At 37.2% G+C, this 19,304-nt stretch overlaps 1 protein-coding gene across 1 annotated transcript; it reads right to left on the bottom strand.

The window, feature by feature from the left end:
* Positions 1-6,233: 6,233 nt before the first annotated feature.
* On the bottom strand, positions 6,234-18,332 carry SLC7A13 (solute carrier family 7 member 13). Its single transcript, XM_021667004.2, has 4 exons — positions 18,227-18,332; positions 14,328-14,456; positions 9,696-10,050; positions 6,234-6,543 (listed from the first exon to the last, which is right to left on the bottom strand). Exons 1-4 carry the CDS (start codon positions 18,330-18,332, stop codon positions 6,234-6,236), a joined length of 900 nt encoding a protein of 299 aa, XP_021522679.2.
* Positions 18,333-19,304: the final 972 nt, after the last annotated feature.

Genomic DNA, 19,304 nt, shown 5'->3' on the forward strand with positions numbered 1-19,304 from the left:
GGGAGGGAGATGGTTTGGGTGTTTTGTCCCCTCCAAGTCTCAGGCTAAAATGTGATTCACAATGTTGGAGGTCAGGGCCTGGTGGGAGATGTTAGGGTCAGGAGGGCAAATACCTCATGAATGCTTGATGGTGTCCTAGCAGTAATGAGTTCTCTCTGTGAGTTCACATGAGATATGTTTGTTTAAAAGAGGCTGGCACTTCTTCCTCACTCTTTTGCCATGTGATGCACTTATTTCCATTTCACCTTCTACCATGATTGGAAGCTTCCTGAAGCCATCACCAGAAGCAGATGCTGGCATCACACTTTCTGTACAGGCTGCTGCACCATAGTCAGAATACAACTCTTTTTCTTATAAATTATTCAGACTCAGGTATTCCTGGATTGCAATGCAAATTGACTAATATAGGAAGGAAGGAGGGGAGGGAAGGTAAAGGGATGAGGAGGGAAGGGGAGGGCAGGGGAGGGGAGGGAAAGGGAGAGGGGAGGAGGGGAAGGGGAAGGGAGGGGAGGGAGGAAGGAGGGGAGAAAGAGAGGGAGATTAAAAAGAAGAGAAGAAAGATAAGAATATCAGATCAGTCCAGGAGATCCAACATAAAAGTAATAAAAAATTAAGAAAAAGAGAGCAACACAAATAAGGAGGAGGAATTTATCAAGGAAATGACTCAAGAAAATTTTCCCAAACCAAAAGAGAATATTTTCCATTTTGAAAGGACCCACTGAAGGTCCAACACACTAGGTGAAAATAGAGTCACAGGAAGTTGCTATTAAATTTCAAAATACTGAAGACAAAAAAAGTTTTAATCCTGAGTTTTAAGAACAGGTGGAAAAAAGAAATTACAGGCCATCTACAAAAGAATAGGAATCAGAATGTACCAGAAGGTATAATTAGAGCAATTAGACAAGAAAAGTAAATTTAAAAATTAGAATAATTTTGATTTTCTCAAAAATTTAGATGTCAGTGGAGTAACGCCTTTAAAATTCTGAAGAAAAATTGTTTCCAAAGAATTCTATACATAGCTCAAGTGGCAAGATAAAATAGACACTTTTATATATGGACTATCTGATAAAATTTGCTTCTCATTACCCTTTTTTCATGATATTACAAAAGAATAAGCCCTTTCAAAACAAAAGAGTACAGCAAAAAAGAGAACTGCTTGGGACAAAGGAAATAAGAGAAGCAAAGGGAATTCCCAGAATCCTGGCAAAGGTAGAACCCAAGATAATTGCTGTGCTTGAAGCATTCAGAGTAATCAGTTCAGATGGTATTATGTTAGAAAAAAAAATTTATTTGTGAGACAGAGTCTCACTCTGTCACCCAGGCTGGAGTGCAGTGGCGTGATCACAACTTACCGCATCCTTAACCTCCCAGGTTCAGGTGATCTTCCAGCCTCAGCCTCCCAAGTAGCAGGATTACAGGTGTATGCCATCATGCCTGGCTAATTTTTCTATTTTTTGCTAAGATGGGGTTTCACCATATTGTCCAGAATGGTCTTGAACTTCTGACCTCAAGTGATCCACCTGCTTCAGCCTCCCAAAGTGCTAGGATTACAGGCATGAACACTGTAATCCTGGCCTGCCTTATTAAAATAATAATAATAATAAGATAACAATAAGATTGAGTGGTTCACCTCAGACCTATTAAATTATATTTTCCAGGGGCCTCAAATCTATGCTCTTCAAAGTCTTCCTTCATGATTCTAACAATAGGTTGGGTTCTGGAGTCACAAAGTTTGGAGACTGTTTCAGCAATATGGATGAGAAATGATGGTTGTCCAGTCAATACTATGTCAGTAAAAGTGGAAATAAATGAGGAGATTTAAAAAATTTTTATTTTACGAAAGTGGAAAGAAGTGCTTATTAACACATCCATTAAGTAAACACTAACTTAATATCTGGCATCAATAATGAATGGTATGAATGAGCATAATATCAGGCTCTTATATGGCCTATAAGAACTAAACTTTTTTGATATCACATTTAGCAATCCAGGTTCAGGAACACAGAATGCTTTATAACACCTACAATGCAGGCTCAAGAATGCTTATCTTCAAACCATACATCGGGCTATAGTAACCAAAACAGTACAGTACTAGTACAAAAGCAGGCACATAGTCCGACTGATGGAACAGAACAGAGAACCCAGAAATAACCCTGCACGTGTATAACTATCTGATGGTCTTCAACAATATTGACAAAAAAGCAATGGAGAAAAAACTCCCTATTCAATGAATGGTGCTGGGATAACTCACTAGCTGTATGCAGAAGAATAAAGTACACCCCTACCTCTCATCATATATAAAAATTAACATGAGATGAATTAAAGATTTAAATGTAAGTCCTCAAAGTCTAGAAATTTTAGTAGAAAACCTAGGAAATACCATTCACAGTATCAGCTTTGGGAAAAAAATTATGGCTGAATTCCCCAAAACAACTGCAACAAAAACAAAACAAAACAGCAAAAATGACAAGTGGGACCTAATTACACTAAAGAGCTTCTGCACAGCAAAAGAAACTATCAATATAGTGAACAGACAATCTACAGAATGGGAGAAAATATTGACAAACTATGCATCTGACAAATGTCTAATATCCAGAATCCACAAATAAACAAATGAACCAGAAACAAAAATCCAATTAAAAAAACAGGCAAAGGACACGAACAGACACCTCTCAAAGGAATAGGTCGAAGTGGCTCATGCCTGTAATCCCAGCGCTTTGAGAGGCTGAGGCGGATGGATCACCTGAGGTTGGGAGTTTGAGACCAGACCGACCAACATAGTGAAACACTGTCTCTACTAAAAATACAAAAATTAGCCAGGTGTGGTGGCACATGCCTATAATCCCAGCTACTTGGGAGGCTGATGCAGGAGAATTGCTTGAACCCAGCAGGTGGAGGTTGCAGTGAGCTGAAATCTGCCATTGTACTCCAGCCTGGGCAACGAGGGTGAAACTTCATCTCAAAAAAAAAAAAAAAGAAGAAGATGTACAAGCAGCCAAGGAACATGAAAAAAGTGCTCAACAACACGAATCATTAGAAAAATGCAAATCAAAACCGCAATGAGATACCATCTCACCCCAGTCAGAATGGTGGTTATTAACAGATGCTGGCAGGCCTGTGGAGAAAGGGGACCCGTTATACACTGTTGGTGGAAAGGCAAACTAGTTAAGCCATGGGGGAAAACAGTTTGGAGATTTCTCAAAGAACTTAAAAGAGAACTACTATTCAACTCAGCAATTTCACTACTTGGTATATAGCCAAAGTAAAATTACTCATTCTATCCAAAAGACACATGCATTTATGTGTTCTTCACAGCACTATTCACAATAACAAAGACATAGAATCAACCTAAATGCCCATCCATGGTGGACTAGATAAAGAAAATGTGGTACATATACATCATAGAATACTATGCAGTCCTAAAAAAGAACAAAATTACGTTCTTTGCAGCAACATGGATGAAGCTAGAAGTCATTATCCTAAGCAAATTTATGCAGGAAAGCAAAACCAAATGCCTTATGTTCTCACTTATAAGTGGGAGCTAAACAACTAGTACACATAGACTTAAAGAGAGGAACAAGAGACACTGGGAACTGCTAGATGAGAGGGAGAGAGGGGATCATGGACTGAAAAAGCACCTGCTGAATGCTACACTCACTACCAGCATGATAGGATCATTTGCAGCCTAAACCCCAGCATTATGCCATGTACCCATGTAACAAACCTACACATGTACCTCTTAATCTAAAATACAATTTGAAATTAAAAAAAAGAAGAAGAAGAATGCTTGTCATTTGTTACACCTGGGAAAGATCTGAGAAATAACCCACTTTTGCTTTACATCTAAATAAAGGGATGCTGATTTTTTCCTTCACCTTAAAGTAACAGAAGTCCATTACTTAGAATTACAATTCTGAAACTCTGTTCTCTATAAAGTTACGGTGAATTCTGTACATTTAGGTAGTTTGTTTCTCATGCTCGAAAATAAGCACATATGCTGTATTCTGGGAAGTCCTCCAGCATTCCTAACCCTCTGGCACAGAGCTGACACTTAAGCAAAGTGACTTTTTTTCTTCCTACCGGCTTCATATACAAGGTACTGAACAAGCAGCAACTCAGAGAGAAGTCATCTCAGAGAGGCCTAGGCCTAATGGAAAGATGTGAACAGATTCACTGAAGCACAATTATTTCCTTCTCAACCACATCATTAGTCAATATAACAGAACATGATGTAAATAGCAACATCCAGGTTCCTGATTGTCAAGAATTCCTAATAATCTTTGTCCACTGGGACGCCCTGGCATCAAGATCAGAATAATCCAGCCCTGGAGATTACCTGGCTATTTCTCAAGTCTAGTTTAAAGTTTCTTTTGAAATATTGATCCTGCCGTTTTTGGAGACATTGTTAATATGGAAGATCACAGTACTACTTTGGATGAAGTTTGAGGCTTTTCCAGATTTCATATTTTAGTTCCAACTCCAACATGCAGATGAGTTACAACCTACAGAGGGAAGCAAAATCAGGGTGGCCTTTTTGAACCAGCCTCTATGGCTGAATAAGGCCACCACATGATCTGGGAATGGAACTGGATAACTAGGAAGACCTAGTTTTGTGGGTTGAATAATGGCCTTCTTAAAAACAGATCTACAGGGAACATTAGAATATGACCTTACTTGGAATAAGGATCCTTGCAGATGTAAGTTCAAGACCTTGAGACAGGAACATCCTAGATTTGGAGTGGACCCTAAATCCTATGACTGGTATCCTTATGAGAGAAAGGAGAAGGAGATTTTTTTTTTTAATTTTATCTGTTTATTTTGCAACTTTTATTTTAGATTTAGGGGTACATGTGCAGGTTGGTTGCCTGGGTACATTGCATGGTGCTGAGGTTTAGGGTATAAATGACCCCATTGCCCAGGTACTGAGCATAGTACCCAGTAGTTAGTTTTTCAACCCTTGCCCTTCTCCCTGCTCCCCCTTCTAATAGTCCCCAGTGCCAATTGTTGCCATCTTTCTGTCCACAAGTACCCAATGTTTAGCTCCCATTTATAAGTGAGAACATACGGTATTTGGTTTTCTGTTCTTGCGTTAATTTGCTTAGGATGATTTTGGACTTCTGACCTTCTGCGAAAGAACAGATTTCTGCTATTTTAAGCCATTTGAACTTGTGATAATTTCTTATGGCAGCTCCAGGAAATTAATACAACCTCAAGAAGCTATTTAAACCTGTTCCGGGCTGGGCTCAATGGCTCATGCCTGTAATCCTAGCACTTTGGGAGGTGAAGGCAGGCTGATGGCTTGAGCTCAGGAATTCAAGATCAGCCTGGGCAACATGGCAAAACCCACTCTGTACCAAAAATACAAAAAAATTAGCCAGGTTTAGTGGCATCCATCTGTAGTCCCAGCTACTTGGGGGCTGAAGTCAGAGGATCACTTGAGCCTGGGAGGCAGAGGTTGCAGTGAGCAAAAATTGTGCCAATGGGCTCCAGCCTGGATGACAGAGTTAGGTTATGTCTCAATAAAAAAAATAGAATAATAAAAATAAACCTGTTCTGAATAGAGAGGAGGTAGAAGCTTTTCAGGTAGTGTCTGCTTTGCAAATTTCATGATACAAACAAGAGATAACACCTTGGAGGCCCTATCTATACAATAAGAAAGTGATTACTTTCAACTTCAAAGTATGTCACACACAAGTCACTAATCTTCACAGCCCACCTGTGTCAAATAGATAAGTACCATTAGCCTCAGTTCAGAGAGTGTAGCAAGTAAGTCCTTGCCTGACGTCATCAAAGAAATTATTGATGGATGCTACATTCTAGAAGGGAAAAGCCAACTGGAAAAAATTGAATTTTTCTGTTCATCTTCAAATCAGCATTTTCCCTGACCCCTGCCCACCGCAAAAAAAAAAAGGACGCAGGAAAGATGAAGAGAAGGAATGCTTTTAAAATTTTTCATCATTCACTTTTATTATAGGATCCCCACAAATTCAGTAGAAAAGGGATGGGATACAGAAAAAAAAAATGAGAGAATAGGAGATATATAATCCGTCTATCAAGCTATCCAAACCAGGACTTAGGTTTTTTGCCACACAAAGCAGAGCTTTAGTTATGCATAATTTCCTAGTGACTTTGAAGCCAGATACTGTCTTAGGCACTTTAATATATATTATTTATTTCATTTGAGAAAAAAGTAATTACCATAGGAATTTCATCATGTATGTTCTATCCTATGTTTAACCTTGATTTGGAATCTGATACATGTTTTTTAGAAGGCTATTTTTTTTAACAGTTTGCACTTCAGACATCTGTTCTTCAGATACATCAGGCAGGCAAATATTAAATAGTAATTGTAATCCCAACTTCTCAAACCAATCCAACCTTATTTTAAAGTGTATTAAATGTATGTAAAATAGTAATCCATTGAGAATTAACAGAAGCACATAGACATAATACACATTTGGAGACTTTACCAATGGTCTCACAACCAAACCCATGTCGATGACTATTGCTACCAATGGAAACGGCAAAAACACCTGAAAAGAGCAAAGTTAAAAAAAAAATAGATATAAAATTCTATGAATGATACCTGCATATTTATATAAATAAAAATGCAAAGATGCAAGCTAATGAAAGAAAACAGGCTAAATTAGCTGTAAAGTTGAAATAACCTGGCTTACAACTCAGATAAAAGCCTGAGTGAAGAGAGATGTTGAAGATTCTCATTGTCAGGTTGGAGAGAATGGGCATCCAGCATTTGACTGTTCATGAATGGAAATAACTAGAACCATTTGCTGTTAAGATCATTATTTGCTGATCTGGGTATCATGAATTTGTTAAGAGGTCATTTCTTTTCTTTTTTTTTTTCTTGAGACAGAGTTTTGCTCTTGTTGCCCAGGCTGAAATGCAATGGCACAATCTTGGCTCACTGCCACCTCCACCTCCCAGGTTCAAGCAATTCTTCTGCCTCAGCCTCCAAGTTGCTGAAATTACAGGCACCTGCCACTATGCCCAGCTAATTTTTGTATTTTTAGTAGAGATGAGGTTTCGTCATGTTTTCCAGGTTGGTCTCGAACTCCTGACCTCTTGATCCACCTGCCTTGGCCTCTCAAAGTGATAGGATTACAGGCTTGAGCTGCCACACCTGGCTTAAGAGGGAGTGTCTAAGGCCCAATGGAAGTAACAACAATCTTCTTTGGAAAATATCTCAAAGCAGTAAGAAATACATGACAGAACAGAAAGACTATCCTCAGATCCTCTGTTATGCAGGTAGATACTGACAGGTAAATATTATAAATTTATAGAACTCAGCATATTAACAAACAAAACAAATCAAGACAAAAATTTTAGCTAGAACAATTTCCCTGTTTTATGTTTCGTTTTTGTTTTGCCAAAAGCCTTAAAGACCAGTCCTCGGTACCTGCTTTGTGTTAGAATTGTATGAGTTCTCTACAATGTTACTCAACCTAGGGAGAAAATCAATATGAATCTATACCCCAAAGATATAACTGATATGAATCCATATTTTTCAAAGATATAACACAGCTTGTCACAATTTATGGAAAAAAAACCCTTTAATTAGAGGATCATTTGTTGGGGTTTAATCATTAAGAATCTCTTCTTGACTGGGCGCAGTGGTTCATGTCTGTAATTCTAGCACTTTGGGAGGCCGAGGCAGGCGGATCACATGGGGCCAGGAGTTCAAGACCAGCCTGGGCTACATGGTGAAACCCTATCTCTACTAAAAATACAAAAATTCGCTGGGTGTGGTTGTGGATGCCTATAATACCAACTACTTGGAAGGCTAAGGTAGGAGAATCTCTTGAACCCAGGAGGTGGAGGTCACAGTGAGCTGAGATCACTCCATTGCGTTCCAGCCTCTCCTGGCTGGGCAACAAGAGCAAGACTCCGTCTCCAAAAAGAAAAAAAAAAAAAAAAAGAATCTCTTCTTAGTTTATAAAGCATCCCTGAAAAAGATACTTTATTTTCTCCTGGCTCAGTATCAGTTATCAAATAATTGAGAGAGAAGAAAAAAGCATTCCTGTGGTCATTCAAGACAAATTTCAGCCGCTTATACTTAGGGCTGACCTTGCATTCCTTTCTGATGCAAACCTATGTTGAATAATAATATAAGCAATAATAGCCATCAATGTCAGACCCTGGATTGTTTGAGTGCCTTAGCTTATTTAGTACATCCAACATTAATAGGAGGCAGGTATTATTCATTCCCATTTTAGATATGGAGAAACTGAGGTTCAGAGGTTCAATAACAAGACTAAACTCAGCTGCTAGCCAAGTAACTGGACTTGAGCCCGAAGCTCTTAATGATTAGCTTATACTGTTATTTGTTTATAACAAATTTATCCTCCAGTTTATAACTTCTTTATAATTGTATCTATTAGGGTCAGCAATCTAACAAAAGCGTGGATTGAAAAACAGCAAAGACACATTTAAAAGATGCAGCATGTGAAACTGTACAGAGAGCAGACATTGGGGAGGCACCTCCAAAGGGGACCATGGCCATCAGCCCTGCTCTAGATTAGATCCCTCTTCCTTGTGTGTTCTCTGAGCATCCTCTGCAGACCACTAGGTAGCAATCATCACACCATGATTTTTGGTTTACATGACTGTCCAAATAGATTATAACCTGCCCAAAGGCAGGAGCCACTTCTTAATTCTTTTTCTACTCAGAGTACCCAGCAAGGTGCTTAAAATATAGTTGGTTCTTGACAACTAATACTCAAACACACAACAATTAAGAGATGACTGGATGGAAGAAGTTGAAAAGAAGACTGGAAAGAAAGGATGAACATAAATCAACCATAGTTGGTGATGGGAAGAACATTGCTTTCTTTCTCTCAGCAGTTCTTTTTTATATTTTGTTTTCTGCGAGAGTCAACCACTCCAAAGAGACTGCCTAAATTTGAATCTTGGCTCTAATTCATGCTGTGTGAATATGGGTAAGTGAGCTAACTTTCCTAAATCTGTAAAATTGGAATAACAATAGAATCCACCTTTTTTTAAAATCACTGAGCAGATTAAAGGTGATCATCCAAGCAAAGCTTTGAACATCCTACCTAGTCAGCCAAGATTATTTTATTATTCTGATAACCAGGGTATCATCTTTCTCCAATAACATTCTTATGCCACCAAGTTTTTGCTGCTTATTTCCTTTTCTACAATTAAGTGGTGGTCTCCTCTCCTGTGAAATTTTTTTTCATCCAGATTGAAAATCAGTTCAAAATAAGTAAAGTTGAAAAGATGAAATTTGCCAACCAAGTAAGTTGGTATTTCAGAATAGCAGATGTTTCCACTTGTGACCTCTCCTTGCCCCTTCTGTTTCCCATCGGCTAAATCTGACTCCGACTGTGGAGGACATTCATATGCATAACTAGTGACATAAGTAGACAAAATGATATCTGGTCAAAATACTCATAATGATCTGTCCAACCACCCAAAGAACTACTTTTCTCTCTAACAAATCATTAATTGGAATCTAAGAGAGTTTATATTGAGTCACCTAGCCAATAAAAATTAAAATTAAAACCAAGAGCAGATTATTCTTATATGTTTTACAATAACTGAGTATTCAAAAGATCTGCTTATAGATGTTCTGATTATAATCTTAAATACAGTTATGCACAATGTCTTTTATTTCTCACAGAAAAGAATTAGAAAATCCAATTTTACCTTTTAATATAGATAGGTTGGGTTCCTGGTATCTCCACTTTAGTGTTCCTATCATTACTAATAGAGACCAAAAAGAACTCATGAAAAAAAGGGAGTTTATCAAATCAATTAGACTTGTTAAGATAATTGCAAGGGATCCCAAAATGACAAGTAGTAGCACAGCTGTAAATGGAGAGGAGTGTCTGTTAAGTGTGTTAAATAGCAAAGGCAGCTGGCCCTCTTGGCTCGCAACATATATTGGTCTTGATGATTCAGATATAGAAATCAGAAGGCTGCTAAATAATGAAGTAGGAATAGCAAAAGGCAAAATCCATGGTAATGAGGGAAAAACTCGATCAGCCCATGAGATAGCTACAGCATCTGCAGAAAAACAAAAGTACACAAAAGAAAATGTGTTAAAAGAGAGATACTAATGATAAACTTTTAAATATTATTTCAAAATAAAAGCAGAAACAAGTAATTAAAACATTTAATTTTGCTTGTTTATTTCCTCCTTAGTTACACCTACATAACACCTTATAAAGGTGTCTATTTGACCCCTATCACACTGTATAATAAATGGTTATCATTTTATATGTCTTCCCCAGTAGACCAAGAACGTTTTTGAGGACAAGGATAATCCATTTCTTTTCTATAAAACTAGTGAATCACTCTGTGACAGACATATAGTAGGCTTTCAGAAAATACTCGTGAAATGAATTGATTTTGTTGAATAGATGATTGAATCCATGCTTATTTTCTAAAGCTAGTTTATTGAGTCTGGATAGTTAGATTCAGAGTCCAAAAAGCACAGTGCAACATTACTGACACCGGAATGAGCCTTTCCCACATCATGGTGCAATTTGAAATGCTTAACAGAAAAAGGAACCAGGTAGATGAAGAAAATAAATTACACACCATTAAAAATATGTATGACATTTGGGACTTGTCTACAGACCAGTAGTTCTCAATTGGAAGTGAATTTACTCCTCAGGGTCATTTGGCAATGTCTGGAGACTTTTTTGGCTGTCACAAGTGGGGAGGTAGGAGGTTGCTGCTGGTATCTAATGAGGAGAGGCCAAGGATGTTGCTAGACATCCTATAATGCATGGGACAGCTCTCTACAACAAAAAATTATATAGTATAAAATGTTAATGATACTGAAGAAGGATCAGGTGCAGTTCTGCCAGTGCTGGCTGGCAAGAACTATACCTCTTTCTACATAATCTTTAGCTCTATGCCACAGGTGACTTTTTTTCTTTGTTACTCTTTTCCACATGTTGTTTCTTTTCTTTTAAAAATGATCTCATGTATGTTTTGGGTGAAAAGTACAATAAATAGCACTGAAGCACATAAAGTGAAAAGTAAACGTCCCTCTCCTCACCAACCCTCCATTCACGCGCGGCAAATGTAATTACTATTAACAGCTGTTTGGATCCTCTTCCAGAAATGTTGTATAAATGTATAAGCATCTGTTAGGGTTGTATATGAGTGTACATGTATGTGACGCTCACTTAGGCATCTTGCTCTTATTAGTACATTTGCATGCATCTAATTATTTTAGCAAATTCTCAGTATTCCATTATATAACTGTCAATTAGTTTATCTACCCATTTCATGTTGTTTTATTTTGTTTGTTTTCAATTTTTTTTTTGCTAATATAAAATGTGTTTTAATGAAAACATGCATGCCTTCCATTCTTGATAGTTGGTCAAGTCTCCTTAGAGTAAATTTTTAGAAGTGAGACTAGCGAGTTCAAAGGTACATATATTTTTAAATAAGGGTGATATTACAAAATTGCCCTCTGAAAATAATTGCATCAATTTACCAATAAAAGATTCTAAAATTATCACTTTCTCTTCAAAATCCTTTTATCATTATTATTATTATTTTGTCTATCATTAGCTATCTTCAAAATTCTTAACCATACCTGGGTACTTGATACCAGCTACTTTTAGGCTGCATCTGGACAGGGAACCCTTCTCAGCTTCTGGTTCCATAAAAAGTATTTACTGTTTTAGATTATCTTGTCCTATGCCAACTTTCTCCAGTTTTAAGTATAGCATGGAACTCTCAAGAAATACAAATGGAAACACCCCTGTCAGCAGCGTGTGGCAGGACTTCAGGAACAACGTAGTCCTCGGTTTTCAAAGCTGGAACCAGGGTTTCTCACTAAGGCATTTCCACACACCTTGTTCTAGAGAACACCCTTCCCTTCTCAGTTGTGGAACTTATTCACAATAAAGGCTATTTTTTTTCCTAAGAGAAAAATAGGTGAAGAAACAAGTCAGAGCTCTGACACTGACACAGACAAAAACATTACATAATTAATACTACTGTTTCTTTTTCTATGTAAACCACAAATATTAGAATCTAAAATTTATCACAGCCTGGTGTAATTCTTTCAATATTTCTTAAATAAAATGTAGCATCCAATACATGCCACATACTAGATGCTCTATATTCGTCTGGAAACGTTTCACATTTTTGTAACATATACCTGTTTTATTTAAAAAATGCATTCCTTAATCTTTAAAATTTCTTAATTTAAGAACCTATATTTGGGCCTTGTGGCTCACACCTGTAATCCTAGCACCTTGAGAGGCCAGCAGGGAGAACCACTTGAGGTCAGGAGTTCAAGACCCGCTAGGCCAACATGACAAAACCATGTCTCTATTAAAAATAGAAAAACTAGCCAGGCGTGGTGGCCCATGCCTGTAATCCCAGCTACTTGAGAGGCTGAGGCACAAGAAACGCTTGAACCACGGAGGCGGAGATTGCAGTGAGAGAGATTGTGCCACTGCACTCCAGTCTGGGCAACAGAACAAGACTGTCTCAAAAAAAAAAAAAAAACTATTTCTTTTGCTTATAACTTTCCCCCTTATTTTACAAATTTTGCAATTCATTAAAGAAAATTTGGAAAAGTTAGTGCAAACAGTAAAGTAAAAATCACCTACAATATCATCCCCATTGATCACCATCGTTAACTACTTATTTATTGTTTTATATCATCATATACATCTTGACTTTTTCCTTGTTATTGAATTATAAACATTGTCCCTTTTCTTCAAGTATCTATCAACGATATCATCTTTTACAAATCACAGAAAGTTCTATCGTGTAGATTTCCCATACGTTTTTATGTGTTTCAAGCTTATTGGATATTTTTATGATTTTTAGTTTTTTGCTCTCATACATAATGCTATAATGACTGGCCATATACATACATTTTTTTCACATATGGCTCTGATTATTTTCTTAATTTAAATTTCTTGTACAATAAACATGCAGATATTTGGACTCAAAAATATTAATTCAGAATTCAAACAAAAACTCTAAAGACTATATATGCCTGAAATAGTAAGCATTGTAGCCAAATTGCAAGTGATGATGGTCAAAACACTTCATAAGTCTTCCACACATGGCAAAACTATTGTACCACCTACAAAACTGCTATAACCATTATGACACCAAAGGAGATATTCATGACTTTTTAACAACCTGTATGGCCGGAACACTGTCAGTCATAACAGATGCCAGCTTCAATGAACTATAACACTGTACTAGCTGACCAGCAGCCCGACCACACCCACAATTAACTTTGTAAATTTGTTCTTTACATAATCAAGGCAGTTAGTGAATCACTGCTTGTCCTGATCCGGTTTTGCATTTGGTTTGTTCCCACAGACACTCAGAAGCTTGACTACATGTAGTTCATAGGTCCCTAAGACACCTAGACCATTATGAATCAACACTAATGCCATATGGCAGCGTCCTGCAGGGCAGTAACATAAGAATTGAAGCAAAGTTTACCAGAAGTTTATAGCAAAGTCTCCCTTAGGTTTACTTCTGTGCCTCAAAGATTCACCAAAACAATAACAGCTGCTCAAAAGAGATTAGTCCTAAAGGTACTGGGTGATAGATTTACCTCACGAGGTGGTTTAATGCTGGCTTGAGAAAATTACTAGTCTTCAACTTTCCCTGTTTCTCATTTTTTTCCAAATTTTCTTTTATTCTTTGAATCCATTACTCATTTTTAAATATGTATTTCTTTAAGATTTTCTCATTCTTTTATTCTTTATTCTACAATTTGGTCTCTAAGATAGCTATTTTTTGTCAGATTTCCACTATGTTCAGGCCACTTTGCCACCATAAATTTTAGAGTTGTTCAAGGTAAACAACCATATTATTTTACACATCAGTATTAATCATATGCATCAGTTGAACATTAGCATCTACTCTTCTAACTGCCAATGTGCTACATTTCAAATTGATCATTCTTTGTGACACCTAGAAGAACACTGAGACTTAAACATTTTGAAAGTTTAAAAATAGATGTAAACACTGATTACACGGTATCACTCTGCTGAGATGAGATCATGAAAGGAATACTGATATTTTGAATCTGATCTATACCATGCATCAACATTATATACATCTTCCCATATTATCAGAAAAGGCATAACCATGCTTAAAGATGAATCTCCTTTCTAAGACAAATCATTCCCTTTGGCCCTCTGTTATTTTAGAAAATTATAAATTGGTTCTATATGTACAATAATGAACAGTAAAGAGTGGTTTTGGCTGTTGAAATGATAGTTAAGATATGTTGAAAGGACCAGCACTTTATTTATTGGTTTAGCCATTTGCATACAAATCTGAAGAGAGGATCTCCCAGGGTGTCAGAACAGTCAGGTAGGAAATGTTAACCAGTAAATAAACTACAGTCACCAGAGGTAACGCAGTAAATATGCATTTGGGAATTGTTGTTCTGGGTTTCTTCAGCTCCCCTATAACACATAAGAGGACAAAATCATAATTGGTAAACATTATTTCTAAAATTCATTATTTTTATATTAATATTTTTGTATTTGTATAAATTTATGCGGTACAAGCATGATTTTATTATATGCATAGATTGTATGGTGGTCAAGTCAGGGTTTTAGGTATCTGTCACCTGAATAATGTATATTGTACCCATTAAGTAATTTTCCATTGTCCACCTCCCCACTCCCTCTTCCTTCCAAGTCTCTATGGCTCATCATTTCACTCTCTACATTCATAAATACACATTTTGTAGTTAATTATGAGTGAGAAGGTATATTTGTCTTTCTATTTTTGAGTTATTTCACTTAGGATGGTGGTCTCCAGCTGCATTCATTTTGCCAAAAAAGACTTGATTTTATTCCTTTTTATGGCTGTGTAGTATTCTGTGGTATATATACTACATTTTCTTTATCCAATTATTTATTAATGGACACTTAAGTTGATTCCATATCTCTGCTACTGCAAATAGTGTTGTAATAAACATGAGTGCAGGTATCCTTTTGATATATTGATTTATTTTCCTTTAGGTAGATACTCAGTAGTGGAATTGCTGGATCAAATGGTAGTTCCATTTTCAGTTCTTTGAGAAATCTCCATACTGTTTTCCATAGACATTATACTAATTTACATTCCCACCAGCATTTCTTCATGTGTCAAGAATTGGGCTAGGCTCTTTGTATTCATTCAGCTGCCACCACTATGCATACCCTAACACACACACACACACACACACACACACACACTCTGTTTGGACTGCTGCACACCCACACTCCTAATACAGCTAAATGAAGAAAAAGATGAAATATGCTTCATTATCTCCATAGATGGTAACACTTCTGAATAAAGACTTAAGAATGAAAAATGAAATCTGAGCCCATAAGTCCTGTACCATTTGAAGCCTACTTACGTGTTTAGCCTCATCTATTAAGTCGTAGGCACTAAGTTTTGATAGTGGGAATACAATGGTGAGCAGAAACCACATGAAGTTTAACCTCAAGAACAAGAGCTACACATGAGTTAAATAATTGCATAAATAAAAGTTAAAATAATAGTAACTATGGTAAGTGTCTATATGAAAAGAAACAAGGTGCTAGGAGATATGTGACAATGTGATAGTTCCTCTTGCCATCTGTGTTTTATATACAGACAGACAGGCGTTTGCAGTTCCTCAACAATGTCATATCCCTTTTTGCGATAGGGTCTATTCTCTTAAGTGAAATGCTCTTTCTATTTGCCTAGTTGGCCCCTACCCTTCCTTCAGATCTCAGAAAAACAATTACTTCCTCTGGGAAAATAGGAAAGGAAACTCTCTTCCTGGCTAGCAAAATTTTCCTAGTTTACATTTCTCATACCATATATTGAAAGGAGTTAAAGAACCAGTCATAAATTTATCTCTCCCTGTAGACTCTTAACCATTCCTTTATGCCAATATTAAGTGCAAAAAAGGCCAAAACATTGTAATTTACCATCATATAGAGTGGATTTTCTGGGACAGTCTTATTTTCCAATATTGTCCTATTTGTCCCACCACTTCCCCAAATTTTGTCCTACTCTGAGAATTGCTCTGCGGAGCGAAGAAATTATCATCTATAACCATAATATACAATGACACCCTGTGCCCTGCCCAGTGGCAAGGAACAAAGAACAGACTCTGATCCACTGGAAGCCAATGATTTTCAGTATACAAGAAAATTTATCTCAAGAATTTGAATCAAAGGTCAAGAGAAAAGCAATGTAATGGTGTTAAAAAAGAAAGGAGGATAAGAAATTTTATTTTTTAACTTATAGAACTTCCCTATTTTCTTTCATATTTATGTTTTTTTTCAATAGAGATGGGGGTCTTGCTTTGTTGCCATGGATGGTCTTGAACTTCTGGCCTCAAGTGATCCTCCAGTCTAGGCCTCCCAAAGTGCAGATTAAAAATGTGAGCCACCACGCCCAGTCTGCTGCCCTATTTTTTGTTTCTCCTGAAGATTGGTTGCTCAAATCTTCCCTGAAATACAGCATTATTCTTCCAGTAAGTTCCCCTTTCATTGTTTAAGTTAATGTGTGTGGGTTTCTGCTACTTAAAACCAAATCCCCCTTACTAATAAATATCTATCATTTGACTACATCAAATTTCTTTCATCTCTGTCTGCCCAGGGGTTGGATCTAATGCCCATGGGGTATGCTAATCTGAGCTGATTAAGAACTTGAATACTAAAAAATTAGAAGGTTCTAATTTTAACCCTGCCTGCACCACTTACTAGTTGTGGGACTTCTAGACAAGGTATTGACTGTCAAGGTTCCAATTTCCTTATAGTGAAAACTATAGAGACAACAAAATTCCAATCCTAGTCTTTAGCATATAATAAGTGCTGAATAAATGGTTGTTGTTAGTTACTATAGTTATTAAAGCCCTGGGACAAACAAAAGGGCAATTTTTTGGATTAACTGTACTATCTTCTGAACCTTTTACTTGTTCTCATTACATACTTGATTAGTAAAGAGGAGATAGAGATAAATTTAATTTATAATAAAAGGTTACAATAGCCAGACCGGTGACGAATATCTTTGGCTCTTGAACTTAAAAGATAGGTTTTCCGGCCAGGTATGGTGGCTCACATCTGTAATCCCAGAACTTTGGGAGGTCTAGGCAGGTGGATGACTGAAGCTCAGGAGTTCAAGGCCAGTCTGAGCAACATGGCAAAACCCCATCTCTACTAAAAATGCACACATACACACAAAATAGCTGAGCATGATGGCAAGTGCCTGTAGTCGCAGCTATGCAGGAGGCTGAGGTGGGAGGATCGATTGAGCCCAGGAGGTCAAGGCTGAAGTGAGCTGTGATTGCACAGCCACACTCCAGCCTGGGTGATAAAAAATAATTTTTTTTAAAAAAAGTTGCGTATTCCTACACCTTGCAAAGTCACCTGCCTAGAAATCATTATTTTGCAGGTAAAAGTGTGATTTAAAGCTTAGATATACTTAAGACTTATTTTATAAATTAACAACTCCAGGACACACTGAAATTCCTCCAGCTTTTGTTCACCACCAGCAGTTTGTGAGGAATTCCATAGTAGTTTATAGGTTAGTATGAATAACTTCTGTAAATATATTTTCAGCTGACAATAATTATCTAACAATGAAACATCTCTGGCAATGGGATACATTGAAACTGGCTCAAGTAAAAATCCAGAAATATGCTTCTAGCCTTGAAAGAGAGAAATAATGAGAGGAACTTTTGCTCGTTATGCCAGCTGCTGAAATTGGCCCATTTAATCACAAGCCACGTAAAACACTAATCTCCTCATAGCTTTCTTTTCTCAATAACTTATTTTTAACTCAATGCAAACTGACTTCCTCTCATGTTCAAAATTCACCAATGACTTACATTATCAATGATGGTGGTCTAACCAGTTCTCATGTTCCTTGACTTCTGAAGCACTTAACCAGATACATTATCCCCCCGCTTTTGGAAACATATTGTGATTTTTCTCTTAACACTCTGAGCCTCCTCTGGCTTCCTCACTGAATCTTCTTTCTCTACCTCCTGCCTAAAAGTTGACATTGTCCAGTCATCTGTCTCCCTCCAACCCTATGCCATTTTGTCCTTCGTCTCTCTATGTGCTTGCATTAGTAATCATATCTAATACCAAGACTCTCAGATGGAAACCATTTTGCAGGCACTCGAGGTTTCATGCCGTGTCTTGTCTCTATGCTGCATGCTTCTGTTCTCCACAGCTTCACTCACATTTTTCTGGAATTTTGTGGATTCGATTCAAATTGCCATCTTTTCCACTCAGTGACAGCAAAAAGGGCCCTTTCTCCTGATTTCCAAAGTAATTATATTGTTCCATTATGGCTACCTATTAAATACTGTATCAAATTATTTGTTTATAAGTCACAGAATTATAGTGATTTTAAACCATGAGGTACATTTTGCAGATTAAAAAAAAAAAATGAGGCTGGAAAGGAGAAAATATTTGCTACAGTTGGTAATGGCAGACTGAAATCTAGGTATTGCCTCTCCTACTAGACTATAAGCCTCTTTGATAATGACTATATCTTACTCATCATGAGGCACTAGTACAGGGTTTTAAAAACAGTCTTTGAAAAGATAGTGGCTACTCAAATGATTTCAAGAATGATAGATAAATTAGAGGCTGGGGATTAAAGAAAATAGTTTTTAATACTTAAGAATCAAATGCATATTTAAATAACAAGGAAAATAACTGGTTTTTTAAAGAAGATTGAAGATGAGAAAAAATGAAATAAAAGAATGTGAAAAGTCCTTAAGGGCATGGGAGGAAAAACATAAGGAGTTCAGGGAAAAGACTGACTTTGAAAATGAAAAAATAAAAACTTCTGTTCTGACATTGAAGGGAAGGGTATTAAATATAGCCTCAGAGGAATCTAGAATATCTATACTTCTCTACTCTTTAAAGATACTTAAGAACCTACAAAGGACATTCCAGGGCAAGATGATGGCCTAATAGGAACAGCTTCGATCTGCAGCCCCCAGAGAGATCAACGCAGAAGGCTGGCGATCTCTGCATTTTCAACTGAGGTAACTGGCTCATCTCGTTAGGACTGATTAGACAGTGGGTGCAGCTCTTGGAGGGCAAGCAGACGCAGGATGGGGCATCACCTCACCCAGGAAGCCAAGGAGTTGGGGAATTCCCTCCCCTAGCCAAGGGAAGCTGTGAGGGACTGTGTGGTGAGGAACAGTGTATTCTGGCCCAGATCCTAAGCTCTTCCCAAGGTCTTTGCAACCTACAGACCAGGAGATTCCCTCAGGTGCCTGTACCCGCAGGGCCCTGGGTTTTAAG

Source organism: Aotus nancymaae, unplaced genomic scaffold (genome assembly GCF_030222135.1).
Source record: "Aotus nancymaae isolate 86718 unplaced genomic scaffold, 86718_ANA_hifiasm-v0.15.2.pri h1tg000036l, whole genome shotgun sequence".
Classification (NCBI taxonomy): Eukaryota; Metazoa; Chordata; class Mammalia; order Primates; family Aotidae; genus Aotus; species Aotus nancymaae.

Coding starts and splice junctions, on each gene's coding strand:
- SLC7A13 (XM_021667004.2), bottom strand. CDS start 18,332: ATGGAACAATATAATTACTTTGGAAATCAGGAGAAAGGGCCCTTTTTG. Junction 14,457..18,226: donor CCACAAAATTCCAGAAAAAT/GTGAGTGAAGCT, acceptor TATGTGTTATAG/GGGAGCTGAAGAAACCCAGA. Junction 6,544..9,695: donor CAGGAACCCAACCTATCTAT/ATTAAAAGGTAA, acceptor TTTTTAACTTTG/CTCTTTTCAGGTGTTTTTGC.